Genomic DNA, 23,679 nt, shown 5'->3' with positions numbered 1-23,679 from the left:
CCCACTCAGAAATGCTAAAACCCTAAGCTGTACAAACTATTTTCACCTTTCCCCGATGCCAGTCGGCCCTCCCCCCAGCTCCCCCTCCACCCGCTTTACCCCGCACCCCCCCCCGCCCCCGGCAGGCTGCCTGACAGCCTCTGCTGATGTGCTGTGAATGCACATGGTAATAGGCCAATCAAAAATGCAAAACAATTGGCAATTACTGAGAGGGCCTAATGGTCATTAGAATTTACAACTAGGTAATGAACTAAAGTCTGCCCACATCATGCATATTCATAAAGCAATTTAGGCTTTGAAGATTAAAGAAGTGCTTAAAATTCAAATGAGGCAGAGTAAATTATTAGTAAGATTCAGTCAGGAAGTGAGGCGCTTTTTTTAATGCTTGAGCATGTGTGTGTGTGTGTGTGTGTGTGTGTGTCGGCCTGCACACAGAACTTTTCTGTCTGTATTTGCAGCTGATCTGAAAAGCACAAAAAAAACAAAAAAACTGACAACTTGAGGCTTCACAAACTCAGCATACATTCTGGCAACTAATATTTCATATTTTAACACCTTACGTTTATTCTGTTGTAATTGTCTTTATTTTTGTAATAAATATTACAAAATTTAGTAATATTCTTCATGTAATTATTTTTATTTTGCCAATACTAAATACTCTTAGTACATTTATATATTATGAATAAAGGATGTAAAGATTATAATGTATGATTTTTATGCAATTACAATCATGTTAATATAATCTCGATTGTTATTCTTTTGCAGTTGCTAGTAGCTGCACTACCCATAATGTTCAAAAACAGGCAACAGAGAAACACAAAAACCTCACACAGCAAAATGTCCCCTTTCCTTATGAGGAAACAGACTCTGAGCTCCTCCGAGCTCCATGACAAGCGCTTGCCCTCCCCACCCCCCTGCCCCCCTGGGGGGGCAGGAAGCTAGGCACGGGCCGGCGTTTCCACAGCGGAAGCCATCCTGCTCAACAAGCTTCCCGACAGCAACCCCCCTGCTCCGGAAAGGGAGGCACGCCGCTCTCATCACCGCCAAAGCCGTCCTGGGCACCCCCAGCAAATCCCCCCGCGGACTGGGCCTCGGCACCCCATGGGGGGGGGTTTAGCTAAGCAGGAGGTACGCATCTAAAAAATACCACCCCACCAATTTAAACTTTAAAGGCAAGTTTATACTCCAAAGCAGATTCAGTCCAGCCATGACAAAACTGAGCAGAGCAGAGCTTGGCCCCCGACCTCTGACCTCAGGGGAAAATCACAGCTTCACTCTCTACAAAGTCGACACAGGAGGGATCTAGGGGAGTGATGGCCCTCAGCGACGGACAGGACTCATGGGACGCCAGCACGCTGAACCAAGTCGCCGGCGCGTGTGAACATGCTGCACAGCACCGCGGCACATGTGACAAGGAGGGCGGCGGGCAGAGGTGCCGCTCCGTGTTCCCGGCACGCCGCCGGTCCCGGGCAGGTCGTTAGAGCAACGTTGCCGGGAAACAGTGCAGCGGTGATGGGGGAACATGAGAGGAGGACTGGGGGCTGGCAGCCACACTGGAGGACGTCCCTCTGGGGGCCATGCCAAAGAAGGCCTGGCAAACAGCGTGCGCACTCACACACACACACACACTCACACACACACACACACATCCACGCATACACATGCCGGCATAGGTGCACGGACACGTAATCATGCCGTACATGCATGCACAAACACATAAACACACGCAGACACACACCCAAGCACAAAAAAACCCCCCAGCGGCCGTGTTTATAAACCACCGGCCTGTAATCCGCTGGGATTTATAAATAAGCTTTGTAGCGTATAAACAGTTTTATGAACACGTTTTATAAAACATCAGACATAATTTGAGAGCTCCGCAGTGAAGCGGGGGGGGGGGAGTGACTTGCACAAACCTGCCTCTCCACCTCAATACGGGGGACTGGAAAAAAAGGGCCCCCCCATCTGCGGTTCCCGACCCCAGCCTGTGACGCACTCTCACACAGACCCCCCTCTCCTAATCCCCATTCCAGAGCTGCACCCCCACACCCCGTGTAAACTGGAACACCAGACTGGTGTTAAAAATTAAAACAAACAAATGAAGGAGCAAACAAATCCTAACAACCTGGATTATGCGTATTCCAATGAGGAAGCAAACGACGAGCGATAAGCCTCGATTTGAAAAAACTGCCTAGTGGACCCTCTGCGGAGAGTGAGTAGCTGACAGAGGGTGTGTGTCACTGCACCAGTCTCTCACGGGGGGGTAAGGGCAGGGCGGAGGCGGGGGTGGCACGGTGTCAGGCAAGGCAGACCACTAAGCACCTCTGTTTCAGCGGGCAGATTTCCACAGAATGCAGGTACACAAAAGGCATACCTTCTGAGTTATAGTGTGTGTGGGGGGGTAAAGGTGAAGAGAAATCCACCAAATTTGCAATCGACATCGGGGGCATCTGAATCAATCTCTCCTGCATGGGCGGGTATGGGAGGCATCATTCCTACCCCAGCCTCAGACAAAAAAAAAAAAAAAAGAATTAACGTCTGGGAAAAAAAATCCACCAAAGTGCTTTAAAGCTCGAAAGGCCAATTTGTTCCAGCTCAAAATGAAAGCAGAAAATAATGCACTGAACTGTACATGCATAAAGAAGAGCGGCCTGCTTTGCAGCCCCCCCCAGCAGCCTGTCCTGCATAGAACCATGCAAGCCAGGTCTCATCATGCTGGGGGGGTAACACTCTGAGGGGATTTCAGCAGGCCATCACCAACCTTGTCCTGGGGTGATTCCTGCCATCCTCAGGCATGTGACCCTACCGTAAGCAGGTGTTTGGTGTGGGGGGGGGGAAATACAGACCTCCTGTAAAGCTATTAGTCCAGATTGTAGTTTCCAGTAAGCAAAATGGATGGAAACTAGAGGGAAGAGGTGGGGTAACAGCATCACCACCACACAAAAAGACAGTGTTGACACATTAACAAAATACATTCCGCTGTCAACTCAGGACAGTGACCTAACTTTTTTCCTCCAACGCTGCATGATGCTGGTCAGATGCCATCATACACGCGCGCGCGGGTGCCCCAAGAAGTCCGAACTTCCCACAATGCATTGCACGTTTTGTGGTCAAACGTTTGCCGCTGGCGCAACAGCTCTGGCTCAACATCACTGAAGACTGGAACGGGCCAGGAGACAACTGCACGCTTAGCTAACGAGGACCACTGTCTCACGGGGACAAAAATCAAAATAAATCCCCTGATACAGCCACAGATGTAAAACGCGTCCCGCGCACAGCACCGTTAGCCACCCGATATAATTGAATGCAGCCTGATTTATCGACTACGCAGCCGTCGCCGAGACAATGCGGCCATCCTTGGAATAGCCTGACATCGGCATTTAAAAAACAATTATCCGCGTCAAGGCCTGGCTACGCACAGCTACGGCAGCGTTCGTCTGGACTAATCGCCGGGGCCTATTTCAGGACGGTCTGGGTTTTCTGCTTCTTTTTTTTTAAAGGGACGCCACGGCGATTGAGGACTTGAAAACGTTTGTTATGCAAATTGGGTGTGGAGGAGAAAGGGGGGGGTGGTGCGGGGAGTGGGGAGGGGGGGCATTGCTGCGAACCGATATCCGCGTTATATGGCCGACGCAAATCCAATCCGTCATCCTGACATCTTTTTGGGCGTTGTGCCTCAAACGGGAGGTCGCAGGCAATAACCACGTAGCGTTCGTGTATTTTTGTTCCCTCTCCCTCTTTTTCTCCTGCATCCTGTCAAAAACGATCCGTCAAGAAGAGAGAAAGTGGCAGACTCCGACGCACGTCAGCTTTATTGCGACTTTACAAGTTTTGCGCATCCCTGTTGGAAACGGACATCTTACACCTGACCTGTACACCTCAGTCTCCTAAATTTTGCGCTCAAAAAAAGAATTAAACAAAAATAATAGCATGCTTTTTTTTTCCTAGCCCCCAAAAAAGAACCTGAACCAGTGATGGTGCCGCACGGCCCCCCGGGACGGCTTTGCCGGACACCCCGTTCCGCCGTGACAGGTCCTGCCTTTCGTCACCCCAGAACAGAGCCGCTCCAATATGTAAATAGCATTGTTACATCACGCCAATTCCGCGCCATATTTGGCAATGTGGCCCTGCTCTGGGATGGCGGAGGGCTCTGCCGTGTGCCCCCATCCGCGCGGCACCGCATGTCATTAATCATAACACCAGAGCTGCTTTGATTGCCATTGTCTCCCCCATAATAATCCGCATGATGAAAACGCAAGGAAAACAGAATCACGTGAAAATAACGTAAAGGATGGAATACACTACAATAAGAAAAATATCAACAGAGGTCACAATAAGGCCGTATTCTGTGAACAGTTAATGATAACACATTGTGTCTTTTACACCAGGTCGCTGTGCTCCTAGAGGTGTGGCGAGATGGCAAGCGGGGGCCCTCAGAAGACCTGCCTGAGCCCCAAGAAGGCCTCAGAATGTTCGAGATCCCACGAGTCACCAGACCAGCTATCGTCCCGCATTCTAGTTGGGGGGTTCTGGGGAGCAAAAGGACGATGACATCCTAACACACCTCTAATGCCGACGGCCCGGGGCGGGGGAGTTATCCCATCTCCATGGACTTCCCACCAAACGTTTTTTAAATTTTTTTTTTATAAATAAACACAGCCTGGCGGGCCGCGACCCCACGCTATCGCAGGAACCCCTTGCACATTATAATGTAAATGAGCCTAATAACCGCACAGAGCTGCTGACTGAGCCAAGGAGTATGTGTGATAGCGTGCTTACACGGGTTGTGTACTGTCTTTAAAACAAGGTGGGGGGGGGGGTGTTAACTAAACGGCCGCGACCCCAGTCAATACCGGCACCCACTGACATCCCGCAAGTGCTCTGAACGGGATCTGACAGCAGCAGGGGCCCGAATCCCCATTACGCCACTCACACAAACTCCACCGGCCCAGACGGCCAGAAAAACACAGCCCCGGCCATCCCCTCACACCGGGCCGCCTTCCTCTACGGGCCAAAAACCCGCCGTCAGACACCTGTGTGTGGCCGCCCCTGAATAGGCACCAAACGCACACCGCTGTCCCAGAACCAGAACACTCAGCGTCTCACCGATCACACTTTAAGCCCCTCCGCTCCGACGACTCCTCGTATGGTTGTTTACAACGGAGTGACTAATTTTCTTGTTTTCCTCTTTGTTTCCCTCGCTCCCTGTTTTTTTTCTTTATTTATTGCTGGAAGTCAAACCACAAAGAGCTCAACATAATTAAAAAAAAGAGAGAGAAAAACTCTAACGAATAATTAGTGCCGTTACGTTTCCTTAAATAAATTACTTTTCCTTGACAACTGAAAATAATCGAAAGCCTTCTCCTCTTCTCCTGTTCCCCTTTTCCCCGCGAGAAAGCGAGAGTCTGCAGTCCCACATTCACACAGCCTGTGATGCGGCTGCCATGTGACCACAAGGAAATGGAGACACATCTGTCCAGACCACATCTGAGAGCTGGGCGCTTTGCACGGAACCACGTCCTTCGTTGGGCCGGGACGACGTACTGCTGCAGACAGCTTCCCCGGTAACATCCCCCCCCCCCCCTCCCTCCACACACACACACACACACCTCCCTGCCGGCCCCTAAGCTCACCAACCTCTCCACAAGGGCAGCCCTTGTCTGTGCCCACGAGGTGACCCACCCTAACTCTGCTCTGGCCTAACCAGTCACACACAGCAACTCAGAGTCCAGGTCTGGAGTGTGACTTTGCCACAGGGTTGTATTTGATTACTGCGGTGAAATAATAATAATAATAATAATAAATAAATAAATAAAAACTGTATGTATCTAGGGATGGACAATGAACTGACTTAACCATTTCACCTCTACTGGACAGTACCGGACCATATACCTTACAATAAATTAAAGCAAAGATAAACACTGCGGAAAATGTCTAAACACTAATGTAAAGATTTGTGCCCTCAGCCTGATAGTAAATAAATAAAATATTTTCTTAAATAAATAAATAATCCTAACAATTTACGGTAAGCAATTACACTACCAGACTAAAATCCATATTTCATCTGATTTTTCCCACTCCTCAGACAAGCGCTTTATGCTACTTTTATCCAGAATGAGAAAACGTAAAAGTTTGAAGTGAACACACGGCTGAGTTAAATTTGCAGCTTTTAAAAATCCTCGTTATGGTTTTTATTTTCACAGCTCAAACTGAAGCGGGCCCGGCATTCCTCGCTACCGCCAGACAGGCAGCTGGATTCCTCGCGAACCGCCGGGATCCAGGCCGCTTGTGTCTCCGAGACAGCAGCCCCCACCCTGCCGTCATCCGCCAGATCCCCCTCCGGCTCGCTTGCACGCACGCGCACGCGCCTCCGCGTCACCGACTGGGGGGCCCTGGCTTACCTGGTACGTTCTCCTGCTTTGGGCAAATTCCACGGGAGGACGTGGACAAGCAATCGTCGTCGTCCGGCGTCACCTGGACGCCCACCTCCACTGGGTTGGACGATCTCCGCAGCTGGCCGTGGGGCGGCGGGAGCAGGGGTGAGGGCGGCCTATCCACCAGCTTGTCCATGCACAGGTTGCTGCCGCATTGTTTCCTCTTGTGCTCGATGAAAACAAGGATATCCCCCAGAGGGAAGTTCATCTGGCATTGGCCACAGGTGAGGAGGTCCTGGTCCCCATCGGGAGCCACCTGTGCTAGCCCTTGGTGCGCCGGCTGCTCCTCCGGGACGATTGCAGCCAGGGGCTCGGCTGTGCGCCACGCGGTCGCCGGCCAGGGGGTGGGGGGCAGAGAAAAGAAGAGACAAGGGAAACGTTACACACTCACAACAGACACCAGGACCAAGGAGCCATAATCACCCCCCCCCCCCCAAAAAAAAAACAAAACAAAAAAAACGTACGCGTGTAACGTTGGCCCGTTTTCCGGAGCAGCGGTTGGACGGTTGTAACTTGTTTTTATAGTCTGTTTAACTTGTTTTAAACAGCAGACAACAGTGGCCTCCTAAGTGTAAATATCCTAATACGCTGCGTTGATCCTCCGCTTCCTACTTAGAGAGTTGACATTTGATGCAAGGAATTTCTTAAGTCATAAATCTGGGAACGACTGAAGAAGGACTAAAGCACTGGGCTTTACACTGCGGGAAACTTACAGCTGTTACTTTAGCCTATTTTTCCTTATTGTTTTTGAGTACAAAAATTAAATCTCACAAATATTGCTGTGCTTAAAGCACTGCCACATAATATAATTTTACGTTATTTGACAAGCAGAATCGCATGCCCTTATCATGTATTGCTATGCAGGTGTTACTTGGCGTTGTCTGAATTCTTGCGGACCAGTGTGTATAAATCTTGCAAAAAGTTCCCGAAGAAAAGTGAATTGTTTAAATAAAGTTTTTATATGTTAAATACATACTCCAGTTTACAGACAAGACGGTCATTGTATGATGCGCGCATAGAAAAATTGCAGTTAAGTACCCACGCGGGATATGCGAATTAAAATAAATTGCTTTCAGGCACTCCTCCTTTAAAATATTTTTCTTCTTCCTCTCTCTCTCCCTCCCTCTCACTCGTTTACTCCGAACGTCCTGGTCTAAAAGAGGAATGATTAAAATGTGCTAAACACATGTGTAGGCTGGGAAGACCCAGTGAATTTTATTACGAAAATAGTATCACTGAATCCTTTCCTCGCGCTTTACTTTTATTTGCAGGTTCGCAGCCGGAAACGAGTTTGCAAGAAAAGGTGGTTTACAGAGGATCCCGGATTAGGATGTTCAATCGTTTAACAGCTACAAACGTGTACCCAGCCGTATGTTATAGCTCCCGAGCTAGGGGTTGCGATAATCGGACGAACATTTCAAAGGAGATATTTAAAGGCACTGAAGGAAAATGCATATCTAATGTCGGTGGCTGCAGTCAATGCCCAGTTTAACTGAAATCATACTGTACAGAGGTGAAAGCACTCCTAATGGTTAAACAACTTGACCTTCTTTACTAAACTGCCAATTTCACATTTTAATGAACTTAAAACCACTGAGAATCAAAAAATAGATTTTAATTTGAGTTCAGCGTTGATTGGGACAGATTTTTGATAAAAAGTGCTGGGATCTTATGAACTGAGGTTAAATTTATTTTAGCCCAACCTAGACCACATATTGAGGGGCGTATGTAGACTAGCTCCCAGACGTGCCTGCGAGGCGATATCGCTCGGATAGAGCAACGCCACGCGACATCGATACCCGAACTAGGACACTGAGATAACGTGAAAAATTCCTATGCTTAATTTCATGTAAGGCCAGACACTGGAATTCTGCGGGTTATACAACACCTCTGCCCTTTCAGACGCTTTAGATAATCATAATCGATGAGCTGGGCTCTCGGTTTGCGTACAATAGCTCCGGGATGACCCCCCAGCACTGACCACATCAGTGGCTGTGGAATTGGATCTCCTTTTAATCCCAGGTGATTCCTGTATTTGATGAATGATATTATTTTCCCTCTCTCTCTTTGGCCACACTGGATGTTTTTTTCCCGCGTTGGTCGCTGTTTGTTTGTTTGTTTGTTTGTTTGTTTGTGTTACTGAAAAACGATATCATCACAGCCCCCTTCAAAGTAAACTAATTTTTGGAGGGGCACTGGGGAAAAACTGCTAATACATTTTTACGTTTATAAATTAACGAACGAATAATTTAGTTAAATTCTAATTTGACACGTTTTAGGCGACTTATTTTTTCTTTTTCGTTTTACGTATGCATGCTTAAAAACAACTAACTATGGCTGGCCAATATATGCTAAAACATTTAGATTTGTTGTTGTTTTTTTCAAATATTTTTTATGGCTGCTAACCCTGTATTTTAAAGGAAGCTCTTACTTAATTATTCATCTTATTTAAAATTGATTAGCGTTAATGTTTAATAAGGAAAAAATGCCGACATGCACAGCTGGTATTAACGCTATTGATTTTAAAATATTTACACCCAAAATATAATTTACAAAAATAAAATATGACAACAAAATACACCGTGCTGACACACAAATTCAGTACATTTGTATGGAGCTGATTAGACGCGCATCATCAAATGAAGGCGAATTTTGTGCACATTGAACAAGCATCCCTAAAACAAAATCGTGAGTAACATGCAGTGCAAATAAAACCAAGATCAAAACCAAGAAGGAGCAACTTACACAGTTGCGCTCTCCAGTCTTTGGATCGCAATGCATTTAAAAGATTGAAAGAGAGAAAAAAAAACGCTATTGGTTTTTATTTCCTTTCTTTCTTTAGAAAATGAAAACACATTCAGTTAAATTTTAGTAAACTATACAGTCTGTTGTTTTTTTAAGCCTCAACTTAAAAATTAATATAATTGCATTTAAATTGACGATTGTATAAAAGATATGAGAACTAACCTTAAATTAAGAGTCGTCATAAGCAGTCTTTTAGCATACAGTAAGATGTGAATTGTTTTGCATACAACATTCACCTAAAAATAGCTACAAAATAGTCTGTCTTTCATTCAAAGCGATTTTTCGTTTCTTTTCTTGCTGAGGAACAGAATATGCAAGCTTCTGATAGCAATTTAACATTTTAAAGATCATTTAAAGATACTCATATGGTACACAATACGTTGACAATTTTGTGAGAATTCGTTTAACTTAAATACTCATAGAAAGGCACAGTATTTGAGGCGGGGGGAGTAAGAAGGAGGGGAAACGAAAGAGCCATAACCTCGTATTATACGTTTCCTTTTATTCCAAACATATCGTCAGAATATGTAGATTGAGGTGGCTCTGAAATTGATCAGGTTCAAGTTCATTTCCAGTTTATGATCGTCTTCTGCCTCCTAGCGACGAAGCCCAGACACGCACAACCGGGACTTCACCGCAACTTGCGAAGGATGCCTGTTCTCCTGACCAACATTTCTAAACACGGGTCACAGACCACGGAAACGTTACGATATATGTAAGTTACAGTGCCATTGCGATTTCGGAAATTATCCCTTGCACGTATGTATAACAGACGAAGTACCGTATTCGGACAAATCCGCCCGTACGCAACAACGAGCAGCATCGAGGGTAGAATTATCAGTACCCCATTCTTTCTCCAGTCGAGCATTTTATCGTGTCTTTGAAATTAAATTAAATATATGTATAGAAGGCCTAGATACAAGAAATATTACACGAGTCAGTAACAACATTACGGCTTTGTGAAACAGCGTTGTGCTGGCTTGATAAGTGAAAAAGATCGGGACGCCTCTTGAATGATAAAGAAGGCGAGTTTCCCAGTTTCGTGCATGCGTAAAATGCAAGCGTTTGTGTTTATTTTTAAAGAAAAAGAGCCGGCGAAGCAAGGAAACAAAAACCAGCTGCAAAATACTGACCGCGTTCCTGTTGCTCTTTATGAAATCTCACCTCCAATTACTACAGGAGTCGCTTCTACGCACATTTTCTCTTCTCGAAAATAACACCTTACAACAGACTAAATGCAAAACATTCCGCTTGATTCACTACCGATCGTGCAGATATCTGAGAAGCGAAAATGCTGGTTTATTTTCTCCTTCTTTCCGCCGCTTTTTCACACTGTTGGCAGCGGCTTACGCGCACGCGGTGCTTGTAAACAGTCGAACACGAGATTTTCCCAATCAAAATCCACTTCCAGTTTTTTGAAAATCTTCCAAAAATAGTACGAGAGGAGGGAAATCCTCTCCGGATCCTAAATAGAGAGTGTTACGGGATAGTCCACTAGATATCCTAAATACCTCAAGCGCGCATACCAAGAGCAGCACCCTACCTTCGCATATGCACGTAAGTGGCTGAGGCTACTGGGGCACTAAAGCCAAGGTATATGCACGTTAGGAAATTCGGACTGTAAAGTATTCCGATATAAAAAGGTTGCATGCTGGAAAAAGCAAAACTTTTTCTGCTCAAATGCAATGAAGGGAAGGCACTCCTAGATGCATTTCCTAGATGAAAATCTTTTTTTCTCTCCACGTTTTTCACTGAAGTCCACTTGACCACGATCCTTGCAGTCCAGTGTCCAGCGTGCATTCACCAAGAATTGCGCTCCTCGTTACAGCTTTCGCTCCTTACCGAACAGATATGACCGCGTGCCGGAGGAAAGTGTGGAAAAGGAGTGTAAATTGCAATTTTATTCTACTTACGCGAAAAATCCCGTTTGCTTAAGTGCTGAGGCTTGCCTTGCTTGCGGCGAGACATGGTGGTCGGTGGTGGCTTTCAGCTCGGTTCACATCGGGAGAGCCGGGTTACAAGGCAGACTCCAGAGAAAATATCTTCATCAATGCCTTTGACATCCAAAATAAATTAGAAATAATACAAAGATGGCGCAGGGAAGATGGATTGTGGGATAGCCGTCATGGCTTTTTTGAAAAGAGAGAGAGAGATGAAAAAATGGCAAAAGCCCCCCTGAGCAGCAAGTTCAAGTGCGGACGTGACGTCCCCGCGAACTTGAACGTCAGGAGATGGATGGACACAGACATACAAAACATGGGCAGGGCAAAGCCGGGGAGTGGGAGGAGGGAATGGAAATAAAAAAACCAATGGACACTCATTAGGGGCTGGACATGAAATATAGACCCACAGAAGCCAATGGACAGAAAGATCAGGGGGCCGGACAAGAGGCACAGGAGAGAGCGCGCAAGAGAGAGAGAGAGAGAGGGGGGGGGAACTGTCTAATGAAAGCAATGTGCAGTGGTGTGGCGGGGGGTGGGGGTAGTGGTGGACGTAGGAAAACAGACCAAGAAAAGCCAATGGACAGGAGATTCGAGGGGGCTGGACATTTAATACTAAAGGGGGGGGCGGGCGAAGCGTTTCATATAGCTAAGCAATTCGCAGTGGACATTGATCGGGGATGTGGGGCAGTAACACAGTGGCAGCGAAAAAAACACACGGTGGTCAAACAGTCAAGTGGTGACTGTGGAAGACATACAAAGGGGAAGCCACGTTGAAACGAAACCAAACGCGAGAAATGATCGGGTTGCCTGAACAGGACAGACAGGTTCCGTAAGAGGGCAGAGGGGTTGGACAGTGTGACGGGAAGGGAGGCAAAGGTATAGTCAGACAAGGTGATCATGTGGGGGGAAAAGTGTCTGGGAAGAACGGCGAGGGAGTGAAAAGCAACGAGTGAAATTCAAGTTCACGAGAAAATGCGTGCGAAATTATGCTGCCCCGACCGTTGTGGTATAGATGCGTTGTTTTAAACAAAGCGCATTAAAGATCAAGAGATCAGCCCCCTGGAAGGAGGTCGCTGTAATAAGTTTCAGATGTGTTCAGGTTGGGACGGTATGTGGGGGGGGGGGGGGCAGAGGAGGGGGTGTACATATACTCATGAAATGGATATAGAAATTTAAGAGAGAAAAAAAACACTGTCTGATCAGACTAAATAATGACACCTTAAAGAGACACCAGGAAAATAACAAAAGCGATGACATGATCGCAGCTGCTTTGCTACGAAATGAGACGGGGTGAAAAACACTCGAGTCAAGTAATAAAACTACGACTGCACTAGTGGCTGAGTGAGTGAATCACAGGAGCGGATTGCCGTGCTGCAGCAGCCAGGAGCTGTAGACGCGGACTGGTACAGCGCGGGGGAAGGGGAGAGCTATATGGAGGGAATAAGAGGAGATGAAACTGGGCGCCGGAGAAAAAAAGCGAACAGTGAGTGAGTGAAAATATTTGCCGGGTCAAGGTCAGTTTATCCGTTTCCCGGTCAAGTTCGGTGTGTTAGTGCTTTGCGGTGTCTTCTTTCTGTGCTTTTTGCGGGGCTTCAAAGTTGGGAGGGCTTAGAGGATTTCTTGCGTTACTTGGCGGAAATAAATGAACGCGATGCGTATGCATCGCAATGTAATCTGCTAACGTTAATGCCAAAAATAATGCATTACTATTTGCTGTTGTACGCGGCCTGGGACTTCTTTTATCACCTGGATAAAAATAAGTGCATTTTGCAGCATCAATTATTAAACAAATAAAATATAACAAAACCGTATTAAAACGTTCATTGTGGTTTCACTTCGTATGGATGATATATATACGACATGTAATTAAATGTAATATTAATGGCCGTTTCGTAATTTACGTCGTGCCGTATATTTTATGGTGTTAAAGTCATATAATTACCTAAAAAGACACCCGAACCGGTTGACCTGTAAGCGTACATCTATGCTTTTTTCCCTCATCATTTGCGGTTACGCGAATCGTTACGTTGCTCTCTTCATTGACAACTGAAACCATCGAGTCGGTCCTTTCTGTCGCATGTCGTGCGGATAAGTTTAGTACACCACTCTCGGCTTTCCATAAACATGAAATCTCTGAGCTGCATTTCGTGCATAATTTAAATTAATACCTTTGTATAATCTAAAGCACTGAGTTCCTGCAGTATGAGTACTCCAGACCCGAACGCCCCAAAATCGGCTCCCCGCGTAGTATACGTGTTATTTGAAACCACACATTTAAGTTATTCTACAGAACAGGAGACAATAAATGCGCTTATACTTGGTTTTAGCTCGGTTTAAAAATATATATATATATATTTGTTTTCACCTGCAGAATGTCAAAAAAGACGTACGCACAGTGATCTGTAAAGTATTTCTCTGTTTCATTTATAGAACACTATAATTAACTGAAACTCTTAAAACTTGCCGTGAAGGCAGTGCATCGATTTGTATGTACGAGTAGGCAACAACTAACTGAGAATCGTGGAACTTTCTAAGTAATAAACAGTGTGTGTCTACAAGAGACATTTCCTGGTGTAAACAAAATACACTAATTATGTATCACTAATCCTTTATCGCCAATGTATCATGTTCGAAACTTACAGAACTACGTCCAAGCATGGAGCAGCTTTTATCAGTTAACTAAGTTGTCTCATAATATGATTTATCAAGAGTTTGTTGCTGTGTGAAGATCTACAATATTGGCATATAAAGTGGTTAGAAAGAAACGCTGAATTCGAAATTAATGCAAATATTAAACTGTTGTGAAAGCTGACACGTGGACATCCGCTAAGCAGAAAGTGTTTTCAGCCTGATTTTGACAAGGGCACGGATGTCCCCACTTATAAGAGGACGTCTCAAAGCAATATAGGGCAACTGAGATGTGAAGTTCACTCCCCTCTTTTGCTGTTGCTTCAAAAACTAGACCTCGACAAATGTAATCTGTAAAAAAAATAACCGCTGTATACAGGCGAAGGTGTTTAAGAAGGCTTGTACCCCATATATGTGCCTCTGGGAAAATTAAATGAATAGAGCTGAGAACATTCTAGACGCCAGTGAGAAATATGGCGCTTTCAGTAATTGTTATCTATTGAATTAAATGTAAAAAATCTATTGAATTATATGCCAAAAATGCCCCCTCATTCTCAATTCTGAAATGCAAATGAATGCTGATGACGTGTAGAAATCGTGAAATACAATTTGTATAGAAAAACACAATGATACGACAATATTGCCCCAGCTTTCCCTTTTCCAAGAATTATCCCCGTTGGGAGACGCAAAAAAAAAACGACAAGTGCAAGATCTTTGAACATATACCTACTGAATTGGCTGCATCCAAAGGTATCATTGTAAGGGACACTGAAACTCCCAACAGGGTTAATAATGATTAATATCGAGCAACAGATAACGAAGAGAGTAATTCCATCTTATACTCTCTAAACACTCCTTACACACTTTATAACTAAAGAGGAATTTGAAAATGAAGTTGTATATCTTGCGTGTTTAATGAATCACGGCAGGCTACTTACATACGTACCAGTAAACATCAAACGCATTATTGTAAAAAAAAAAAAAAAAACATTCTACTGAGATCACGTGCGCTGCGTATAAGGTATCACAGTAATGACATTTTTCGTATTCAGATGACGCCCTGCTCTGTGACTGCCTATATTGTACTCGGTCTGATTATGAATAGCCCTGTAGATGCCTCCCAGCCGCGGAACTATCTCGGGGGCTGCGGCCGATTCAATAGCAGAGAGCGCTAACCCTGACCTCTCCCTAGACCCCTCTCCATCTGCTGGCACAAAGCGTCCCCCACCCCCTTTTCCCATTTACTTTCTTCCTTTACAGTCAATATTGATCAAAGCACCACCTTCAATAGCGTTGATTCCCCGACAGCCATAACCTCGCGTGGACAAGGCGAATCTCAATATGTAAACGAAGGTGGGACTGATGCAATCATAAATCACCCAGTCGCTCTTAAATATATTGGAGTATCCATCTAAGAACCTGAGCATTCTGTCATGTATCACCCATTTTTGTCACGTGTGCGCGCGCAAAGGGACTCGCTCGTGAGATGAATGATGGACAGGGGGAATTAAAATGTGTTTAACTGACCATGTTAATACCGCAACGCTGTCACGTCCCGTTCGGAAGTAAAACATTTTATGTGATGCTGGCTGCGTTGCTGTTTCGTTTGCCTGATATTCCTATAGGAAATGGTCAAACGACTGCACAATCTTAAGAATAGGGAGAGGCAAATTACACTGTCCTTCTAGTCATAGATTGATTAGGGATAATATTCCATAAAAGGAGTTTAATGTCCGGCTGCCCGACGGTGCGCGTCGTATTCTGTGAGAGTTCAACAAATGTGTGACAATAAATAAATAAATATCGCCTGAAGAGGAAGAAGAGTGAAGGGAATGCGGGACGGTCACGTGCCCGCCTTCCGCGGGCAGCAGCTCGGAGAAAATTGACTGACTGGCCGCTTGGGCGCATTTCAATATATGGAAATGACCAGGGGCTCGTGTGATAAATCAGCGCTCAACACTTTGTCATTTTTCTCCTTCTGCTTCGTTTTTTCATTATTCCTTTCCCTATTCATCTGCTCTGTTGGGTCGCTGGTTTGTGGGTTATCTTTTTCTGCTTTGTTTTAACAATACGGTATTTTTAAAACCATACACCAACCCCGCACTTTAGATTTCTTAGCAGGCTAAATATGTATATTTACGTTGATACGGCGCTTTCGTGCGTGTGCTAGTATGTATATGTCATTGGATAACCTTGAGGCAAACTAACATTACTGAATAATAACGCGTCGTTATTGGATTTTCCTTTGGTTTTTAACTAGAAATTGTAAAAGCCTGTCATACCAAAGTTGTTAATTAATTCTCAATCACATTGGGGCACCACCTCGCATAAAACGTGACATGAGAAAAAGGATGAATTGAGACATACATTCTAGGTTAGGTGTTACTATTTCTATATTCCGCCTTAATTATAAAGTTAAAACATGTGTAAAATTTAAACGTTACATTGCTGTCAGGAGCCCATAACCATTTAAACTGATTTTTTATTGAACAGTCTTTCGGATGGGACTTTCGGCAGGGCCGTCTAGCATGCCATTCCTCCGCATGCAATTTCCAGGCCTGGTGCGTTTATTTTGATCTGCCTGTCAGTTCTCGTTATCGGAACCTTTATTAAAGAAAAGAAACCTAACCCAGCTCTGAGGAATTAAATTTATCTGGGTTTCTTTACTCTGTGAAAACGTTGAATGAACGAATAAACATATTTAACCATATTCTCTTCAGTCTTCAGTAACATTACGGAATTCTATACATTCTTAGGATTCATGCTGATTTCTTACTTCGGTAATCGTATAGAGAATTCATTTGGTTTCATTTCATGTTTGTTTTGTCCGAAACTGGATTACAGTCGTCTTCCATATAACGTAAGAGAAGACACCGCTGCTTTTTTCAGCTGATTTCAGGCCAATGATTTCTACGTCTCTGTAACTTATGAATGCTTTCTTGGATATACCGGGCATATATGCACACTGATCTGTTCGATCTGTCAAAAATGGCAATATACACAAAACCATGGAAGCATCCTTAAACATCGTGTACATAAATTCCCTTCTAATCTGGGATATTATTGCTACTACAAGTGTTTTAAATTCTGCTGTGAAAGACGTATTTTAGTGTGACATTTCTTGCGGATTTATTCACAATCCGATGAGGGAAAAACAGTACATAATAATCTGGTATTCACGGCACTTGGGCGATTGCAGGCACTAAATCATTTTGTTGACAAACGCAATGGTCAATGAGCTCTTCCAAACCACTAGTTTGTTTGTGGCCTGTACCGAAGTATTGACGTGCGAACAAATGGAAGGCGACGGGGTGAGTTTTGCCAGACCCCGCACTGACCTTTCATGGCAGAATTAAATCACTCTGGCCGTCTCGCTAGTCCTACAATACCAAGCCAAGCTTCCCATAGATACCGATGCCAACATTTTTATTGTCGCCGTCTAATTTGCTCCGGGCCAATCACAGTGAGTGTTTAGTTTAGGAAACATTCAAAAGCCATTTACTTTTCTCGGTTTTAACTTTGCTATAGTTAGTCATGTAGTCAATACAAACGAGGCTCGTTTCACCTGCAAACTACAACCGAAGAGATTAAAATGGTATCATAACATTGCGGGTCCAATAATCATGCATTTTGTCGATGCTGTTTTCTCCAACGCACCAAATTTTATAATTAGCCAAAAAGTATATCCATTTTTGTTACTTTCGGCCTTTATTTTGTTACCTGCTTGGGTTTTTACGAACAGACCATCTTGACTTCACTATCTTTGTAGATGTGATGATGAGCCAAGGTAGATGTTATTCCGTGTTAATGAAAATGAAAACAGTGCTTTCATACACTAACCTCTGCATGCTGCTGGACAGAACAGTGAGATGTCTTCACTGTAGAAAAAAACAGTGAATTGTTAAAAAAAAAAAAAAAAACGGAGGAAAAAAAACAGGAATTATTCTACAATCCCCTGTAAGTCGGGCCCTGTCTTTTTCGGGGGAATTTCAAGCTTTAGTAGTTCAGACAGATTCACAGGCTGACAATTAATATTAATGGGTAGATTTCACAATGTGGCATTATCACCCTCTGAGATGGGTTACCATGCCATCTGGGTTTTGGCAGGCATTAGATATAATCAAAGGGATTACTTGGCTATGGGCGAAATTATAAACCAGAACTGGTTAGGCTTTTTATATGTATGTATGTGTGTGTGTATGTATATATATATATAGACATTTGTATCTGTTCGGTGTACTGTGTGTTTGTGTCTCATTTCGGTTAATTAGGGCGTATTTTTCAGTAAATTGTATTAGCATAAACTGTAGGTACACAACGTCTCTGCTTATATTCAGACACGTAGACACAAGCCAACCACACAGACAGGTTTGTGTCTGTGGCCTGTCTTCGCGTAAGGTTTGTGGAATGCTCCGCGCAATCTTCATCAATCTTTGGTAATGCGTGACCATGTTTATTGCTGTAGTAGTTAAGTCGTTGTTAATTTTACACTAAACGGTTGTTATGATGATGAATGAGACGGCTAAGATGGTTCACAGGGGACACCAGCTATTTATCCGTTGAACTATAAGTTCCGTTTTATTTTAGCATATTAAAATTTTAAACAGTTACAGTCAGGGTTGCGAAATATCGCACCATCTCTATGCCAAAAGCCTCTTAATATCCCATTTCAAACAGACCTATGGATAGTATAACTTTGCGTGTGGGTAATGCAAGTTGGAAAAACAAGGAAGTTACATTTTTGGAGGTGAAATGTGTAAAATGTATGTCCCCGTAAATTATATAAGCAGAGTATACAGGATTTCATCCGTCTTCTGCTTTGTATACGCCTCTCCTGTAGATGCATTCCGTCTAAGTTTTAATTAGTATTTTATATTGTAATGAATGGGTGCCACCTTCAGGTCAAACATGAAAATGAATCGCTAGTGAGCTTGAAAAATGCTTGTATTATTCTTCCAGGTAGTTTGGATTCCTAGATGTATGTCATGTTATTAATATTCCCAATATAAGGAAAACATGACAACTGCCTGTATAAAGACAGTATAAACTAACTGTATAAAGACAGTGCTCTTGTGCCCATGAAAATCATGGACAAGATGTGATTTTATAATTACGAATATTGGACCTTATTTATAAAGTTATTTTACGTGTTACTCGTAAAATACCTCAAAAATGAAGCAAACGAAAAACAACACAAGACATTTTATAAAAAGCAACGCAATATTATGACGCACACTTAACGATACGCACTTTTATTACTTTTTCTTGAATATTTAAAAATGCAACCAGATCAATCGGGGTCACGCCGTTACTGTTTAAAAGAATGTGTAAAGTATTTAACAGGAGCGTGAATTATAAAGACATAAAGAGTTTACTTCAATGTTGGATTTCTTCACATTAATCAGTCAACTGTAAATTAGCTGTATGAAATATTTGTTGCACCGGTGTACAGATATCTTTACTGCACGTCCTATCTCAAAATGAATACATCCATTTAACGCTTTATAAGTGGGCTATTTCAGTACTATATTTCTGCTTGAATGATGATTCTCGTAGATTTAATTTTCATTAGTTTTTTCATTTTGCAATTGATTAAATTTACATGCGGGTAATGTTTGTACTTGCCAAATATTCAAATTCATTTTTGCTAGTTGCATGTGGAACGATTACTGAAGACGAAGACCAAGTTTTGTATTTTATTTCTTGGTATTTAATTATATTTAGTTTAAGTTTGTAACATTTTTCAACATTATATTGCGCCAACAAACTCATATGACATACTGTAAAAAATTAACAGGTGTATTCCATCTCGAATAATCGACGATTTCATGCATTCGATAAATAAAGCGATTCTTGTAACAAAACAATCTATTCTTGAATAAAAATATGTGAACTGAAATATTTGACCATACTCATTAGATGTTTTCCGTGGTTTATTCTTTGTGTGCGTTTTATTATTTATTTAGCTCAACCTAATATCCCCTTCCCGCTCACATGACCAAAATATTTCTCGTAGTTCACTAAATTTCTGACGGTTACAGTATACGTATATGGTGCATTCAGCCTAAGTGCTCCCTCTAGTGTCAGAATATAAACCAACATATTGGGGTGTGTTAGTCGTTATTATTATTATTATTATTATTATTACTATTATTATTATTATTATTGTTGTTGTTGTTAACTATATACACACTGCAACACACCCAATATATATTTTAGATTTAGATTAGATCACTGATGAACTTGATAAAGAAAACGATTAAAAATTAATATAATGTGAGCAAATGGAGGAGTGGTTGTTGGATTTGCAGTAGCTAATTCAGAGACTCTGTGTCAATCTTGTAATTGCGTATACCAAAAAAAAAATCACTATCTATCTGTTTATCCTTAGTGAATTTTTTAACCAGTAAGCAGCCTACTGAATTGAAAACGGTGAATTTACTGTTGCAACCTAAAATCTATATGAACATTATACGTCAAATCTTAATCAAGTTAAAAAGACTGTATAATTAAGACCAATAAAATATTCTGGTTAAGAAAAAATACTTGGCTAATGTTAATTCGACATCGTCATGATATATATCATTGTTTTAGGAGCTTGAGGAATTCAGTAGTTCCTGGGATTGTCATCAAATAAACAAGTAATTCTAGAATACAAAGCAGTACATTTCAATGATTGTGCAAAGTCGAAACAGTTTGTGTTGTGTCTTGTGGTGTTTTTATACTGCTATGCATTCAATAGATGAAATAACGAATGCCTTAAAATATTTCGCGTATTCACTATTGTACTGCTGTAAGTAAATTATTTAACTATTTATACTTTTTCAAGGCATCCATTACCTTCGCGCGAATGGGACATACCTTAAAGAGATTAGTGATAAATTTATTTTTAATGAATACCAATAGGCGAAAGCCCATGACATTGCTTGCTATCTAATTTGATTAAACTGTGCTTAAGGCAAGCGTACGTCGCTGACTAGGGAATAGCGTTATAATGACTCTGAGAGTATTATTCCAGACTGTTTTAATGATTTAATGAACTGCCTATGTATTTAGTTCATTTGCTTTAAATTATTAGCGCCAACTAAAAACGGATTTGACATCATCGCCCGCTTGATACCATCTGTATTGTTAGATGGGAGCAATTCTTCACTTCACAAAATTAATTGTATATCAGACAAAAAGAGATTCAAAACTAGTTAATGTTGTACACGTCTGTTCAATTTCTGGCCACAGAAAACAACATTTGTCAAAGAACCTACCAAGTCTGGTAAGGAAAATTAATCTACCTGTACATTTTGGTAATTTAGAATAATCGTATTTACACTGACAGTCGAGTAATAACGAATAAAGTAGGCCCTAGGCCTAATTAATGGTAATTTTTGTACAAGTCACAAATGTAGAGCGTTACATAACTAACTATGCGATTCAGAGCAGGATTAAACAATTGAATGTATCGCTCGCCAAAGAAGGCGGAAGAATAATTTGGATTTTTTTTTTTTACTTCAACAACAGAAACACCGCCTGAAACTTCCAGCCAACTATGATTGAGATGCTAACAGTTTTGAGGTAACATCTAAGTTTATGGTTAAAATGTATATATTTCGAAGTTATACTTTATACAGTTTTGATTGTTTGTCCTCCATATAACATGGGGATCAAAAAGCGCATATTTCCTGTTGCACCGCGTTTTATTCAATTCAGGACCACGGAGAGCACCGAGCGTAACGCTTCACACGGTGATACTACCCTCGCTTCCCACTTTCGATCTTGGCTCTCAGCTAAAACGCTTCCTGACGGTCGTAGTCGCTCCGCTTTTCTAGTGTTTTGCTACCTATCCAAGTGAATTATTCATTACCTTTAGGGGGGATTCCCTAAAAAGACAGCTTTGCCATAACCATATTTTTAAAAGTCGAACAAACTTAAACGTCTAGATCTAGTGCCGTGAGCTTGTCAAATTGTGTCTTTGGTATTTTCTTTTTTACAAGCACGGTGTTGTGGTTAATAGGCCGCAGTAAGACGCACTGCATGAAAATTGTAGTATTATTGGTGCCTTCTCTGCTCTGTTTATAGACGAGCTGTTTTTTTTCCACCTTTGCATTCTTCTAATGATTCATTGTAGGGAAAAACGCAGAAAATGCCTGAGGAAGCAATAAGTTTACTGCAAAGCTTGTGCCTTTAAACATAAGAAATTTCACTATAATCGATGTGTGAAGCATGCTGTAAGCACTAGGGTGTATGTGTATGTTTTTTGGGAGGGCGGGGGGTGCAAACAAAGACAAACAACAAACCTCTAATTGCTCGATTGCAGAGTGCATCGGAATTATCCCCCCAGCAAACAATCCATCTCGAGCGTTTGGGCAGCCTCCAAGGACCCCTCGAGCGGGCGCGAGCTCAGTTTAAGGCCTCTCCCTCGTGCATCTGATCTGAATCCGCTGGTGAGTGTGTGCATCGCCAGGTTCGCCAGCATTGCAGCTAGACCGAGTATCACCGGCAGAAGTCACGGATCCCTTACCAGGAGAGGATCGACACTTTTTCTAGATATTATTAGGTATTTGTGTCTATTCAAAGTTAAATTTTAAGTGCTTGATTGAAGGTAGCGCGACGATTCACACAAGAGCAAAAACATGTACGCCATACATTTCATGAACCCTTTATTCGATATCATAGGTGGTCAATCGCTCTATAATATGGTATATATGCTCTCCATCACATGACAGTGGAAGCCTAAAACCTAGACAGAATGCAGAATCTGTATGGCTGCCAGAAGTCGACATCTAGTATAATTATACATACCCACCTGACTGATTTTTTTTAAATAAAAATGTGCACGTAGTGTTCATCCATGCCTTTAAATCTGTGTATAAGTCATATTTACACTTTTACAAGTTACGTTATAATTGGGAAAAATGTTAAATCTTATAAAGTAATTAAACTAATTTAAAAGTCATCGTTAATAAATATTGATGTATATAATAACCATTTATTTCTCAAAGTTGCAGATGTACCAATACTGAGAATGCATATTCTGTAAAATTAAATAAAAGCAACAATTAGACCATCTATAATTAAGAGACAGATAATAAGAATAAATTACCAACTCAATGCATGAATTTTGATTATAAACACACAGTATGTTTTTCCAAGCATTACTCTTCATATGTGCATTATGGTTTTATATATAATGTCATCTATTTATTAGATTAGTATTGCAAACAAATAAGGACAATGTAATGAACTTTCAATAAAAGTGATTGTTTCACCCTGCTGGTTTCTATCTGGTCATTTCAAAAGAACTGTAAGCAAATCTATTATGCATTAACTGACAGACGAGCAAAGAGTCTGTGTTTCTCTATGTTTGGGTTGAGCTCACACTATGACTATTGGTCCTACACAAAGAAAGATGGCATCATTTTTGCCTTATCTGTAGTAAATAAGTAATAAATATTTGTACCTATCATTTATATATATGGTATCAATGAAATATGGTAAGTAATATGGCTTATGGATCACTGAAGCTGAGAAGGTTACGGATGTTCTTGAAGATAAAAGCTGTTCATCCCTTTTGGCCTGAAAATAACCACTAAATCCATCTGAGGCACACTTGGGACTGTTCTCTGTGTTGTGGCTACATTGAGAAGCATCCATCTGCTTTCCTATAACTGCTTACCCAGCAGTCGGTCTTGGTAAGACTGTACCCTATCCCAGGATGCACTGGACACAAGGAAGGAAAATATCCCAAATGGGAAGCCAGGCCATTTCAGGGCACATATTCACACATTGTGGGCAAAACCGTGAGCTTACAAACAAGCTTCCATACTTTGGGAGTATCAGGAATCAGATCAATGACTTTGGGGATGTGGAACCAC

The 23,679-nt window shown here is 42.4% G+C and overlaps 1 protein-coding gene and 1 long non-coding RNA gene across 9 annotated transcripts in view; one reads left to right on the top strand and one right to left on the bottom strand.

The window, feature by feature from the left end:
- The window catches only part of LOC111858965 (B-cell lymphoma/leukemia 11A-like), a 39,911-nt gene extending 28,390 nt beyond the window's left edge, over positions 1-11,521 (bottom strand). Inside the window, exons 1-3 of one of the 8 annotated variants that reach the window (XM_023841247.2) lie at positions 11,153-11,521; positions 9,180-9,197; positions 6,402-6,749 (exon numbers count right to left, since the gene is read on the bottom strand). In XM_023841247.2, coding sequence (XP_023697015.2) covers positions 6,402-6,749; positions 9,180-9,197; positions 11,153-11,207 — 421 coding nt within the window. In that variant the 5' untranslated portion in view covers positions 11,208-11,521. The other 7 variants (XM_023841222.2, XM_072709542.1, XM_023841231.2 and 4 more) reach the window with 7 other exon arrangements.
- LOC111858987 (uncharacterized) lies at positions 9,839-23,072 on the top strand. Its single transcript, XR_002841717.2, has 3 exons — positions 9,839-9,954; positions 21,326-21,379; positions 22,122-23,072. It is a non-coding gene; the product is annotated as an uncharacterized lncRNA (long non-coding RNA).
- The last annotated feature ends 607 nt before the right edge of the window (positions 23,073-23,679 follow it).

Source organism: Paramormyrops kingsleyae, chromosome 3 (assembly GCF_048594095.1).
Source record: "Paramormyrops kingsleyae isolate MSU_618 chromosome 3, PKINGS_0.4, whole genome shotgun sequence".
In the NCBI taxonomy this organism is placed as follows: domain Eukaryota; kingdom Metazoa; phylum Chordata; class Actinopteri; order Osteoglossiformes; family Mormyridae; genus Paramormyrops; species Paramormyrops kingsleyae.
The sequence above is the reverse complement of the archived record's forward strand: the minus strand, read 5'-3'. Positions and strand labels throughout refer to the sequence as shown.